This window comes from Aspergillus pseudodeflectus, assembly GCF_044049435.1.
Source record: "Aspergillus pseudodeflectus strain CBS 756.74 chromosome Unknown BJX68scaffold_79, whole genome shotgun sequence".
NCBI lineage: Eukaryota > Fungi > Ascomycota > Eurotiomycetes > Eurotiales > Aspergillaceae > Aspergillus > Aspergillus pseudodeflectus.
This window is the reverse complement of record NW_027263855.1, coordinates 47,384-59,417: the sequence shown is the minus strand read 5'-3', so window position 1 is coordinate 59,417 and position 12,034 is coordinate 47,384. Positions and strand designations below refer to the sequence as shown.

Sequence of the window (12,034 nt, the reverse complement as noted above, 5' to 3'; positions counted from 1 at the left end):
CGCCTCAGTTGAGCCATAGAAGCTCTCCCACATTCATTTGCATCTCCGGAAAACAGTCCAGCCTGCCCATGGAGTCCATCGTCGCTGCGTTGAGAGAGGTCTCCATATTGAACTCCGAGGGAAGAGGGGATGAGCCAAGGTATGGGAATGCTGGAATATATCCGCTGTTAGCTGTGGTAAGATTGATGCTAGGATTGAGGTTGAGAATGGGCTGATGCTCGAGTGGTTGTTGAAGAGCAACAGCAACTGTAGCGGTATTGACATGATCGGCAGCAGTGATGTTTGTTGTGGGCGACGCAGGTGGCCGGTTAAGTTCTTTAACAATAATATTCAAACTCCGCTCGAGAAGCGGACACCGTCGCATCCCTGTGTTGAGCGCTCTGAGGAAGGTTCGCAAGACCGCACTGCCGGTCCCTCGGCCGTTTCTGGCATCGTCTAAGATGGCTGAGGCGCCGGTGTAGATGCAGTAGCCCATAAGATATGTAATATTCTCGAGGCCGAAGGTGGATTCCAGTAGGAGGATCAGTTTCTCGATGCTTTGGGCAGCATCTATGCATATCTGGTAGTATGCAGGAACTGCGGACCAGAATGGGCGATGTGCGAGGATGACAGATGTGTAATAAAGGAGGCTAAAGACGCACTGTTAGGGAGAGTTTGAGTCCAAGTGGCTCTACTATAAAGTCAAACTTACTTCTGCGCAATGATATGTGGGGGTGGGCAGATTTCTGGGAGACTGTCTGGGTCGTATCTTAGGTGGGAGGGCGAGTTGGCGCGCCATGACTCCAATCGCAACTTGATATCTTTCAATGCACCCTCGGTAATGCTTCGGCTTCTCCGAGAGTAGAGCTGGATGATTATATCGTTGATGATGATGGACAATCTGCACGAGTTCACAAAGCAGGCAACAGAACGGCTTTTCATAGGCGGATACTGGTTGTGAGTGAGTTTGGTCAGATTCAGAGAGTCCTTATAGTAAGGACACCATGTTTCGAGTTCAGTTGAGTCGTCCACTGCATGATAATAGTTAGCCCTTGCCCGGGCGACATAAGAGAGGGACAACCCACACATATCCAACGTATCGTGATTCAAGGCTTCAGTAACCGCTGGTAATCTCCCAGCGTACAAGCTTGTGGCCCTTTAAACAGTCGGTGTTAGCGAGTCACATCCAAGTTGAATAAGCAGGCTTGCTCCTACTTATCCCAGAAGTAACAACTCCAGAAAAGCCTCCACCGCACCTCCAAGTCAACCGGATTCATGCCCTTGATTCCGGGCCCAGTGTGCTGCAGGCCAAGATCACTCGCCATCCGGAACGCAATGCCGCTATACACCCATGCCTGCGAGATTGATCCATGTGCAAGATCCCGCGCGCTCAGCTGTAGTAGAGCTTGTATGGTTGGTATGGAGCTAGGCTGCTGAATGGCCGTTCCTAGCAGCCGGCGGGCTCTAGTGAGTAGAAGCTCAGCACAGTTTCCGTCCTGGTATTTGGCGGCGTGTGCGCATATCACTGTTAGTAGAAAGTCTGAGTAGTACCGGCCACCAGTTGCCATGTCACCTGGAACCGTAAGCAATCGTGCCACCAGAATATATTGCATCTTATAACCAGATAGATCCACACTTACGCACAAAGGCCGGCCGATAAACCCACATAAACATGGGCGACACCCAAGTCCAGTACAGGTGTAAAAGCTTGGCCATAATGTGACGGGGTATTCCAGTCTCTAGCGAGGCATTCCCGAGGGCAAATTCCTCCCACGTTGCCGACTCCTTGCCATACGCAGTTAGGAAGTTGCGGGCAGTAGCCCTGGTCGGTGGGGGACCACATGCCGTGGGCGTCTGTGATCCTCGAGTGTCTACCTGCGGATCATGGACTGCAGATGTCGGGCCGTAGTAGCATATTTTGCCGTGCTCGTCCACGCTCAGCTCTGTAGCGATGGGATCATTTGATCTCAGGCGCGTCTCCGGAGCCTCGTGGTTCGCTTGGTATGCTTGTGCCGGGGGCCCTGTAGTGGTCGTATCGGATGGACCATGAGAAGTACCCAGCGGATCGGATTCTGATGTGCGCGGTTGGTAATAATCTTGCTGCGGCGGCACCGGACTGTCTGAACTAGGTGAAGGCACATTGAGACCGGCGATATCCCCACCAGGAAACCCAGGGCTGCCTACAGCAGCGCGCATCTCAGCCAGCGCCTTTTCAGCCTTCTCAAGCCGCTTAGCCATAGCAATAAATTCAGATATTGGCGGCGGTTTATCGTAGCGGCACTCCTCGTTGTATATCTCGCAGGTCTTGCAGCTCGGCTGACCTCCCTCACAGCGCACCTGAAAGAAACAATATGTCAGAGCCTACCATCAAGGGTTCTTTCGAATAACCGCAGTCTTCGTACCTTTCTAGCGCGACAGTTTGCACATGTTAGTCCTCTAGCTCTGCGACTGCGCTGCGCTCGTTGAGCTCCGCGAGTAGATCGCTGTTGCTCCATGCTGAGTGTTACTGACAGATGTTTTGCCATGCGATTTTGGATGATGACAATGGGAACATCCTGAGATACGGCGTCAAAGGCCAAACGACAAAGGCCAATAGGTTCCAGTGCGCTAGAACTCACCCCGCAAAGATCGGCCCTGATGGCGAGTCATTGGTGGAACTAGTGCGATCCATCGTTGGGGATTTGGAGTAAACCAGCCGCCACCGGCTATCTTCCGCGGAGAATTGCCGACAGCCGGAGTTGTTGGTTAGTGGCGGCAGGAGCTGCTGGGAAGGATTAGGATGAGTACAAGAACTTTCTTAGACTGACCCGTATCGATGGAGATGACATTATGTTTGGTTGGTTGTTCAGAGGAAGAGGGTTGATGAACATGTAGGGGTGTTCCGGAGGTGGTCATGCACCCGAGCATCTATGAATACAATATGGTCAGTAAAGATAGCTTCATAGAATATATGTGGTATACCTACCAGTCTGATACCAGTGTCAATGTGAAAGCCCTTGAGTTGAGAGCAGATTGCCTGCGTTATCTCCACCTTGCCTGTTGGATATTTGGGAAAGGCCACATTTCATGGGTAGCACATGACAACCCTGAAAAGGATAGGGTGTAATCAAACGGGAATAAAGATCTATGTACTCCAAGAATCAACTAGTCTATGCTATAGAGGACATCTACCACTCACGCCCACACCGCAAAACCAACTTGCCTGACTAACATCATCCCTCTGCAAACCGACTCCTCGATCTCAACACGCCCCCATACCTCCACAACCCAACCAACAGCACACAACATACAACATTCGCAAACGCCAGCAGACTAATCCCCCAGTCCAGTCCCATCCCCTTAAACATCGGGCGCGAAAACATCACCGCTCCCGCCGCAAGCATCGAGCGCGCAAAGTCATTCGCGGCAAAGAGCGAGGCCGCATAGCGGGGGTATGTAAACGCAAGATACTGCAGCATGCAGGCAATAATGGTAAATGTGCCAAGAATCGTTAGGGAGAGCCCGATGGTTGGCACGATCCAGTGGATGTGCGGGCGGGATGTCCACGCTGTTATGAATAGCCCGATTGGTGTACCGAGGCAGGTGATTATAGCTGGGACGAGGCGGCCCTCGGGGGCGCCAAAAGCATCGAAGCCCTTTGACGGAAAGTGGCGGACGACGGAAATGTACCAGTAGGATGCAATCAGAGAGGATGCGATGAGCAGCGCGGGGAGGACGGCAAGGAACGGGAGGCCAGAGAGCTCGAAGCGGAAGTGGTAGACTTGCTCGAAGATAAGCGGGAATGACTCGAAGAATGAGTAAAAGATCGCGTATACAAGGCTCGTGTAGATCGTTGAGAAGAGCACGGCAGGGTCTAGGACGTTGATCTGCGCAGGCTTTATGATTGCATTGTATAGAATACCCTTTGGGCTGGTGTTTGCGTTCGCGGTGTCGGAGAGTTGCTCGATTTCTTCCTTGGTGCGATATCGCTCGTTTCCTGTTATCCTGCGCAGACGGCGTGCTCGATAGTAGAGGATTGTGGACGCGTATGTTTCAGGGACGAAGAAGAACCAGACGAGGCAGACCGGTGCGGTTACCCAGAGCATCTCCCAGGAGACCCAGTGCCAGCTGGTTGCGGGTGCGCTAAAGTTTGCGATTACAGGGGCGAGGGCTGGTCCAATGACAGCTATCAAGGTTAGTCTTATACTAGCTGAGGCCTAAAGGTAGACTTACTGGACACGCCCCAGAGAACAAGCGCATACGGGACCTGGAGCAGGGGGTATATGTCTCCGAATGAGGCGCCGCCGGTTGCGAGGGCGGGAGACCCTGATACAGTTAGAATAAGACTGCAAGCTTGGGCTCATCAGACATACCAAAGAAACCAGTCAGGAATCGCAAGACGAGGTACCCAGGAAAGTTCTGCACAGTCGCTGCACCGATCCAGAGCATCGTGTAGATAAACAGGGTGATTATATACGGGGCGTTCCTCCCTACAGATGCAATCTCACTCAGGGGCGAGAACAGTAGCGGTCCAAGACCATCTACAAGTAGTAAGTACCCAGGAAATTTGGCTCGACTTAGGAAACTCACAGCCAAGAACGTATAATGCCAATGCCAGCGACGAGACTTCGATGCTGATGCCGAACTTCTCCACGACTTCAGGCACGGCCCCAACAGTAATGGACGAGCCAAAGTAGACGACGAAGGAGTAGAAGCTAGACAGTTAGCCAGTATTCGCAACACAATAAGCTCAAATATCATACCAGATAACGAATGCAACGAAATTCTTCTTGAACGCAGACCAGTTTTGCGGATTCTCGGGGTCGTCTGAAGAAGTCAACACTATTCGCGATGGCCACTATAAAAACCGGCTTTCGGAGACAATGTACCTGTCGTGTACCAATCAACCAGTATGTACCCCTCTCTGGTCCGAGTGGGTTTAATAACCTCACTGTATTCTTTCTGCTCCGCGTGGAGTGTCTGCTGGGTGACCAGACGGCGGATGGCATTCTCGTCGTGTTTCTCTTCATCCCCGCGTTCGAGATCCGTAGTTGAGGTGGTATCTCCTGAGGTTATGCTGATGGAACTCGATGAGACGGGCTCGGCTCCCTGCGTATCCTTACTGCTTTCTTCGGCGGATGTAGGGTAGTAAGGGTGCTGGAATGTGTCTAGCTCCTCCACATGTCGAAGGTACTTGCCCTTGGTGAGGAACCGGACAAGCAGGCCAAAAGGCGAGTCCCGAATGGCGTCAAACATTTCGCTCAGATTATCAGAGCAATTGTATCTGCTCAAACGCTGCCCAAGTGTTGTGTTGTGCCATCAGGCGACCTAGCTCTTATAGCATACCAATATGCCACTCTGGCCCGTCTGTACAACACTCAATTCCTGGTGAATCATCAATGTGTTTGTTTGATAATAAGATTCTGAAGTAATCTTTGCCCATCCTGCGTCTGACATATCGACTCGACGACGCTCACCCTGTACTACTAGCGCTGCTCAGGAGCTGACAACCCTATCTGGGGAGCCAATGGCTGCCCCCAATGCTTGTCGATTTCTAAGCACGTTAACCACAACGGGCCCTCCGGAACTCCGGTCTAGGGCTGATCTGCGGCTAGAATCCCCAGAGTCATGATTATTCATCGTAAAATCTAATCAATGTTTGCAGCCTGGATTTCAAAGCTGCATGACGACATTTTCTGCAGAGGGGAAATGTATACGTGGTGATTTCTACCCCACCTATAAATATGGCTTCGGTGGGTCCAGGGGTTGCTGCTTTTCCAAGTCTATACGTTGTATGATTATCAAGACCCTTGGAAGGTTGATTGCCATAACTATCGCCATGAGCGCAACAACGCAGTTACAGAAGGCGCTTGTCGTCGAAGAAATTGGGAAACCACTTCGCCTTGCTCAGCGCCCGATTCCGACGCCTGGACCGGGCTGGGTTCTTGTTCAGGTTGCGGCTGCTGGAAGTAAGTGGGCCACTATATCTCGAGATTCTCGCTGTGAGGAGTAGTCCTGAGCTAACATCCTGAACAGTCAACCCACACGATCAAAAGGTACGCAGTGAAACGCCTCGAAAGCATCGCTCCACCGTATTCGTACAGAGTACGTCTCAGGAACTAAGCTGTTGTGTCACATGTAGGGTCGCGACACCGGCCTCTTCATCCAGCCCTACCACCCGGGCGCAGTCTTGACGCAGGACATATCCGGTACCGTCGTCTCCCTTGGCGCCAACGTCTCGAAATTCCGCATCGGCGACCGCATCTTCGGCCAGAGCAACGTCCTGGACGGTCCCGACCAAGGCGGCCTGCAGCAATATACCCTTCTTCACGCGGACTATGCAGCCCGGATCCCAGACAATTTGAGCTTTGATGATGCGGCGACGATTCCAGTTAATGCAGTTGCGAGCTTCGTCGCGCTGTTCCATGAGAGTGGATTGGGGCTGCGCCCGGCTGAGTTCAACCTGTCCTTGGAGAAGAGCGATGTTGTGGACTACTCCAAGGACACGATTTTTGTCATTGGGGGCGGGTCGAATACGGGAAAGTTCGGGCTGATGTTTGCTCAACTTGCTGGATTCGGTAAAGTGATTACCACAGCTGGTGGCACTGGTGATGCAAAAAAGATGGGGCGCTTGCGGACCTTAGGTGCGACACATATCATTGATCGAAATGCGTCAGACGCAGAGATAGAGAGGCAGGTCCGCGAGATTGTCGGCGACAATCTGATCTACGCGTACGACACCGTCAATGCCGCGCCGAATCAGGGCTTGGGTCTAGCTGCCTTGTCGAATTCCCACAAAGGGACACTGATCACGCTGATGAGAGGTGGTGAGGCTCGCGAGGAGATTGCGCTCAAGAAGGAGGCTGGGTACCGCAAGGCGCAGGTGCTTGGAGTTAGCCATAAACATGGGGAGTTTGCGAAAGAGTTTTGGAGTAGGCTTCCTAGGTGGATTGGAAGCGGCATTGTGAGGCCGCTGGATGCGGTTGTTGTTGAGGGGCTCGATGTCGATGGGGTGAACAGGGTGCTAGATGAGTATCGGGATGGGAAGGTGGTTAGTAAAACGCACGTTCATCCGACTGCGTTATAGAAGATGGGAAACCCTAGCCCTAGAAATCATACCTAGCGAGCCTCATAATATAGAAGAATGCTTGAGCTTTCGTCCTGTGGCCTATTGTTGGAGCATCGTAGCCTTATACAAACTCTAGTGTACTAAGGCGTATCGCACAAAGACCATCATCGCTATAGCAGCTATTTGCAGGTGCAGTGGCCAAGAGGGTAGGCTAGCCTCTTGTGTGTGTTTCAGCGGTACTTTCAAGGAAGTAAGTTCGGTCGATCTCTAGCAATCACTCGAGATACTGCGGACCTTCGTTCGCACGACCTTGCCTGGGGAGGAGAGACCTTGAGTAGGTCTACTCTGGGAGGGCACGTGGCCAGCTTGGTCATGCAGCTATGGCAGTACGGTCCATTCTGTCTGCTCTTGCTTGTTATTTCATGCCGGTACACAAATATGGTCCGTGGTGCTTCTTGCAAAGAGGTTTTCCGCATAGCGCCTGTGGATGGCCACCGTCCAACTCGCTATCCTCGCAGGCGATGAACAAACAGCGTTTGTATGATTATACCTTTAGCAGGAAAGTCCACTGAAGGCCAATGGTGTGCAACTAGCGGAGCAAGCGACCTTGAAAAGACCTCCAAAGTTGGTGACGGACACCGTCGAATCAGAGAACTTAGGCCGTGGGTATACTTTGACCACGTCGAGTATCGTGGCCCATTAGTTTTGATTGTCAGTCTTGCACTGTATCGGATATTGGCAAGAAGATCCTTGAAAAAGAAAAGCCAAGACCACTCATGGGAGTATGGATACGAGCCAGGCAATGTCGCAGAACCACAGGGTTTGGTGTTGCCAATGGGTCAATGGGTCAATCACATTTCAAAAAGCTGTTGTGTTGTTGTGGCATCAGTAGTCCTATGACAGCAGTCTCTACCTCAGATGAGTAAATCTCAAGTAGTAATGCTGCTCACTACGGCTGATATGCATATTTCAAACGAGATAGATGGAGATAGTAGAAGAAGTCCGTAGGTACTAGTAGATGGGAGACAAAGTGAGATTGGGATGCGATCTGTCCATCACTCCAGGTGAGACGAACTACACTCACGTGACTCCATACTGCACCAGATCCTCAGATCGGTCCAGCTTGTTCTCCGCAAACGAAGATACCCCTCAATCACCCTCCCCAACCGAAACAATGCTGTTCTTCAGGTAACTCAATCTAGTACCTCAAGCAATATCTTCAACAAACTTCCGCGACTGACACAAATCCCGCTCGCAGCTTCTTCAAGACCCTCACGAACCAGGTCGTCACGATAGAGCTCAAGAATGACATCCGAATCCGCGGAACGCTGAAATCAGTCGACCAATACCTCAACATCAAGCTCGACGACATCGATGTCCTAGATCTCGACAAATACCCACATCTCTCCTCTGTGAAGAACATGTTTATCCGTGGTAGTGTGGTGCGCTACGTGGTGTTGCCCCGGTCGGAGGTGGACGTCGGGCTTTTAGAGGATGCGACGAGGAGAGGTATGTCCTTTGTTGCACGCCCGTCCTAGCCGAGAGCTACCTGTGCTTGGCTTTTATTCCATAAAGGAAGGATTGCTAATCGCAATTGTTTCTACAGAGGCTGCCAACCAGGCGGGCAAAGCTCGGTGATTTCGTTCGATCGATCAATTACCTCTACTAATGCGCTTTTACGATATTACGCCTCTACCGTCTCGTCCGACGCTATCTCCCTGGAGCAGGAAGCCCAGGAGACCGCGTGATGATGCGAGATGGTGTGAAAGATATCCGGCTGGAATAACCGGAAACCAATTGAAGGGATGTTTGAACCACTGGCTTCAGCGACCTAGATTTTCATGGGCGTTACAGTCAGTTTAGAAGAACCCAGTGAGAGGTCAACTTGTAGCTTTGCGCAGGTGACTGCTCCAATAAAACTGCAAAATGAAGAGCTTCATGAAGCCTGGCCTCGATTCCATTATTTCCGAATTCGTAAAATCCATAGTCATGTGACTTCGTGTCGAGACTTCGCCGCGCTCCGATACGGTGGCCGCTCTGCACAACCACGCGACATTCTCTTCCATCTCTTATACATATACCTCAAATCTGTCCTGCTGCGATTCCTCGATATACATCCACGATTCACGAGTACACACATGATTAGAGTCTCAAAATAATGCACCTTGCTTAGCACCGCCCCAATTTGCCCCCTCGCTCGTTTCCACTCCTACGCACCGAGCACCCTCCATCACGGCTCAAACCCAACTCCCATTCCATTATCACGCGTCTCGAAATGGCCGGCGCCACTCGAAGAACATCTACACCCTCGAAACCCTCCGGCGCAAGGCCGCAGTCCTCAAAGAAACAAACGAACACGCTCCTCAACTTCTTCCAGAAAGCAGACGGCCCGCCGAAGTCAACCTCGCGACAGGCACGTATCACACAGTTTACTTCTCAAGGAGAGCGGCCGAATTCACGCGTTACAGCGCCGAGGCCGCGTGTGCTGAGGAGGGAGGCTAGTTCGGCGAATGGGAGTGATGAGGGGTTGTTTCTGGGGTCGAAGGTTGGGCAGGTGGCTGGTTCGGAGAGGGAGCGGTCGAGATCGAGGTCTCGCTCGCCAGATGACATTTGGGATGAGGGGATGGGAGCTACAGAGTCTACGAGCACGGGGGAGGAGAGGTTTAATGAGACCGGATCTGCGGTGAAGCGGCAGAAGGTCGAGTCTCCCGGAGATAAATGCGATACGGAAGGAAAGAATGAGGCGGCGAAAGCGAAGAAAGTCAGCGGTCCGTTTATCGATGAGTCCGATAGTGAGGATGAGGGATTGGACGCATTTAAGGATTCTGGATACGGGGAGGGACACATCATGTCGAACCCAACGATAACAGAAACCGATTCGAAGGAAACAGCAAACAGAACGCCTTCAAGCGAAGAGGAAACGGCAAGGAAACGAGCTTTCGCCGCCGACGCGCCACCGCTGGTAAGAGAAGCCACGAGCCATATGCAAGATGATGATTATCCGGATTTTGACGAAATAGACGGGGACGAAGAGGGGGATCTCTTAGATATTGCAGACGAAGAAGCGATGAGGAAACACGAAGCTTTCGGGCTCGATACAAGTGCGGATATTGATGATTCCACCGACGACACTCCAGCTTGTCCGGTTTGCCAAGGGAGTTTGAAAGGGTTCGATGAGGGGGTAAGTGAGGCAACTCGAAAGCGGAATCTAAGCTCATGTTCCTATAGGCGATTTCCACACATGTCAATGACTGCCTGGATGGGAAACCTAGCACAATATCACCAAAGACACCGACGAGCGGTACTACCCCCGAGCAAGCTCTTACACAAGCGGAGCGTGCCGCCGTACCGAGACCAGCGCAGGCCGATCCGTTCAGGCCCAATACATCTCACCCTTCAAGCGCATTCTCTAAGATCCTGGCAGGAAACGCTGAAGACACTGCGTGGGCGGAGGCTGCAGCAAGCGATGCCGCCTCTCGGGGTAAGCAGGCTTATCAGAGAACATGTCCTTTTTACAAGATTATTACGGGCTTTTCAATATCGGTCGACGCATTCCGGTACGGAGCTGTTCAAGGGTGCAACGCGTACTTCTTGAGTCACTTCCACAGCGATCACTACATTGGACTGTCCAAGTCATGGCGCCACGGCCCGATCTACTGCAGCAAAGCCACGGCTAATCTCGTGCGTCAACAGCTCAAGGTTGATCCGAAGTGGCTTGTTGACCTAGAGTTTGAGAAGAAGACCGAGGTGCCAGACACGGGGGGCGTACAGGTGACAATGATGGAGGCTAATCATTGCCCTGGAAGTTCCATCTTTCTCTTCGAGAAAGTGAGTTCCGGGCCTTCTGGTCGGATCCACAGAGTCCTGCACTGCGGCGACTTTCGAGCCTCACCCCAACATGTACGACATCCTCTCCTGCGACCTGATGTTGTCGATCCAAAAACCGGCAAGAGCTGGCAGCAGCGGATCGATGCTTGCTACCTTGACACGACATATCTCAGTCCGAAATATGCATTTCCAAGGCAGTCGGATGTCATAAGCGCATGTGCGGAACTTTGCGTACGTATCGACCAAGGTCAGTACGACAGTCTCGGTTACATGCCTTTTCAGACAGGCAGTACAAACGCCGTATCGAAGAACCCGATCAGCAAGTTTCTTTCATCTGCGACTGACGCTCTGAAGTCATCCACTCAGCCCGGACCGAAAGGTCGGCTCCTCGTGGTCATTGGGACGTACAGTATCGGCAAAGAGCGGATATGTCTGGCCATAGCACGAGCGCTGAAGAGTAAAATCTTCGCAACGGCAGCAAAACAGCGCGTGTGCGCCTGCCTTGAGGATCCCGAACTCTCCTCATTGCTGACAGAAGACCCGCTGGAGGCCCAGGTGCACATGCAAACACTGTTTGAAATCCGCGCGGAGACTCTGGCGGACTACCTTGACTCGATGAAGCCTCACTTTACTCGGGTAGTCGGCTTCCGCCCAACCGGGTGGACGTACCGACCGCCTGCTGGGAGGACTCTGGAGAACCCGCCGGTGGCGACCGTGCTCCACTCTGCACACTGGCAGACTCCGTTCTCGGTGCGCGACCTGACGCCGCAGCGTGGTAGCACGCGGGAGAGTGCCTGTTTCGGAGTGCCGTACAGCGAGCACAGCTCCTTTCGCGAGCTGACCATGTTTTGCTGTGCGTTGCGGATCGGCAGGGTCATCCCGACGGTCAATGTTGGCAGTGCGAAAAGCCGTGAGCGTATGAAGGGCTGGTTTGACAAGTGGGAAGCGGAGAAGCGGAAAAGCGGCCTGTACAAAGTAGAGGGAGACGATTGGTAGCTAGAACTGCACACGATATACATGAAGCCACGATTATAACGATTCCAATGCAGTCGATATCTCGAGACTGCCGGTGCATAACGTGGATAAGTGCTGAGTAATTATGCACTTGGCATCTGGGGCACAGGCCTCCAATCAAAGTCACGGCAAACAAATCACCACCGCAATTTAACCACACTCGAT

At 52.3% G+C, this 12,034-nt stretch overlaps 5 protein-coding genes across 5 annotated transcripts; 3 read left to right on the top strand and 2 right to left on the bottom strand.

Moving 5' to 3' along the window:
• Window positions 1-4: 4 nt before the first annotated feature.
• On the bottom strand, window positions 5-2,474 carry BJX68DRAFT_279536 (transcription factor domain-containing protein; the record flags this gene model as incomplete). The annotated part of the gene is made up of 6 exons (XM_071048753.1): window positions 5-629; window positions 692-1,010; window positions 1,065-1,135; window positions 1,195-1,552; window positions 1,620-2,316; window positions 2,382-2,474. 6 exons carry the CDS (start codon window positions 2,472-2,474, stop codon window positions 5-7), a joined length of 2,163 nt encoding a protein of 720 aa, XP_070893290.1.
• Window positions 2,475-3,121: 647 nt separating this feature from the next.
• On the bottom strand, window positions 3,122-5,313 carry BJX68DRAFT_248352 (MFS transporter). The gene is made up of 6 exons (XM_071041905.1): window positions 4,848-5,313; window positions 4,722-4,785; window positions 4,549-4,673; window positions 4,332-4,499; window positions 4,192-4,284; window positions 3,122-4,144 (listed from the first exon to the last, which is right to left on the bottom strand). Exons 1-6 carry the CDS (start codon window positions 5,212-5,214, stop codon window positions 3,192-3,194), a joined length of 1,770 nt encoding a protein of 589 aa, XP_070893289.1. The 5' UTR covers window positions 5,215-5,313; the 3' UTR covers window positions 3,122-3,191.
• A 484-nt stretch (window positions 5,314-5,797) lies between these two features.
• Window positions 5,798-7,045, top strand: BJX68DRAFT_259036 (zinc-binding alcohol dehydrogenase family protein; the record flags this gene model as incomplete). Its single annotated transcript, XM_071043634.1, has 3 exons — window positions 5,798-5,927; window positions 5,995-6,014; window positions 6,101-7,045. 3 exons carry the CDS (start codon window positions 5,798-5,800, stop codon window positions 7,043-7,045), a joined length of 1,095 nt encoding a protein of 364 aa, XP_070893288.1.
• Window positions 7,046-8,168: 1,123 nt separating this feature from the next.
• On the top strand, window positions 8,169-8,983 carry BJX68DRAFT_248343 (Sm-like protein LSM2). Its single transcript, XM_071041904.1, has 3 exons — window positions 8,169-8,215; window positions 8,286-8,536; window positions 8,634-8,983. Exons 1-3 carry the CDS (start codon window positions 8,202-8,204, stop codon window positions 8,663-8,665), a joined length of 297 nt encoding a protein of 98 aa, XP_070893287.1. The 5' UTR covers window positions 8,169-8,201; the 3' UTR covers window positions 8,666-8,983.
• BJX68DRAFT_279534 (DNA cross-link repair protein PSO2) lies at window positions 8,609-11,879 on the top strand. Its single transcript, XM_071048752.1, has 2 exons — window positions 8,609-10,208; window positions 10,256-11,879. The coding sequence occupies exons 1-2, from the start codon at window positions 9,303-9,305 to the stop codon at window positions 11,849-11,851; spliced, it is 2,502 nt and encodes an 833-aa protein (XP_070893286.1). The 5' UTR covers window positions 8,609-9,302; the 3' UTR covers window positions 11,852-11,879.
• The last annotated feature ends 155 nt before the right edge of the window (window positions 11,880-12,034 follow it).

Bases quoted from the DNA above. Each gene is read 5' to 3' on its own strand.
- BJX68DRAFT_248352 (XM_071041905.1), bottom strand. From the start codon at position 5,214: ATGTTTGACGCCATTCGGGACTCGCCTTTTGGCCTGCTTGTCCGGTTC. The intron at 4,285-4,331 runs GTATGTCTGATG...TAACTGTATCAG, and splicing joins ATTCCTGACTGGTTTCTTTG to GGTCTCCCGCCCTCGCAACC. The intron at 4,145-4,191 runs GTAAGTCTACCT...TAACCTTGATAG, and splicing joins TGTTCTCTGGGGCGTGTCCA to CTGTCATTGGACCAGCCCTC.
- BJX68DRAFT_279534 (XM_071048752.1), top strand. From the start codon at position 9,303: ATGGCCGGCGCCACTCGAAGAACATCTACACCCTCGAAACCCTCCGGC. The intron at 10,209-10,255 runs GTAAGTGAGGCA...ATGTTCCTATAG, and splicing joins TGAAAGGGTTCGATGAGGGG to GCGATTTCCACACATGTCAA.
- BJX68DRAFT_248343 (XM_071041904.1), top strand. The intron at 8,537-8,633 runs GTATGTCCTTTG...TTGTTTCTACAG, and splicing joins AGAGGATGCGACGAGGAGAG to AGGCTGCCAACCAGGCGGGC.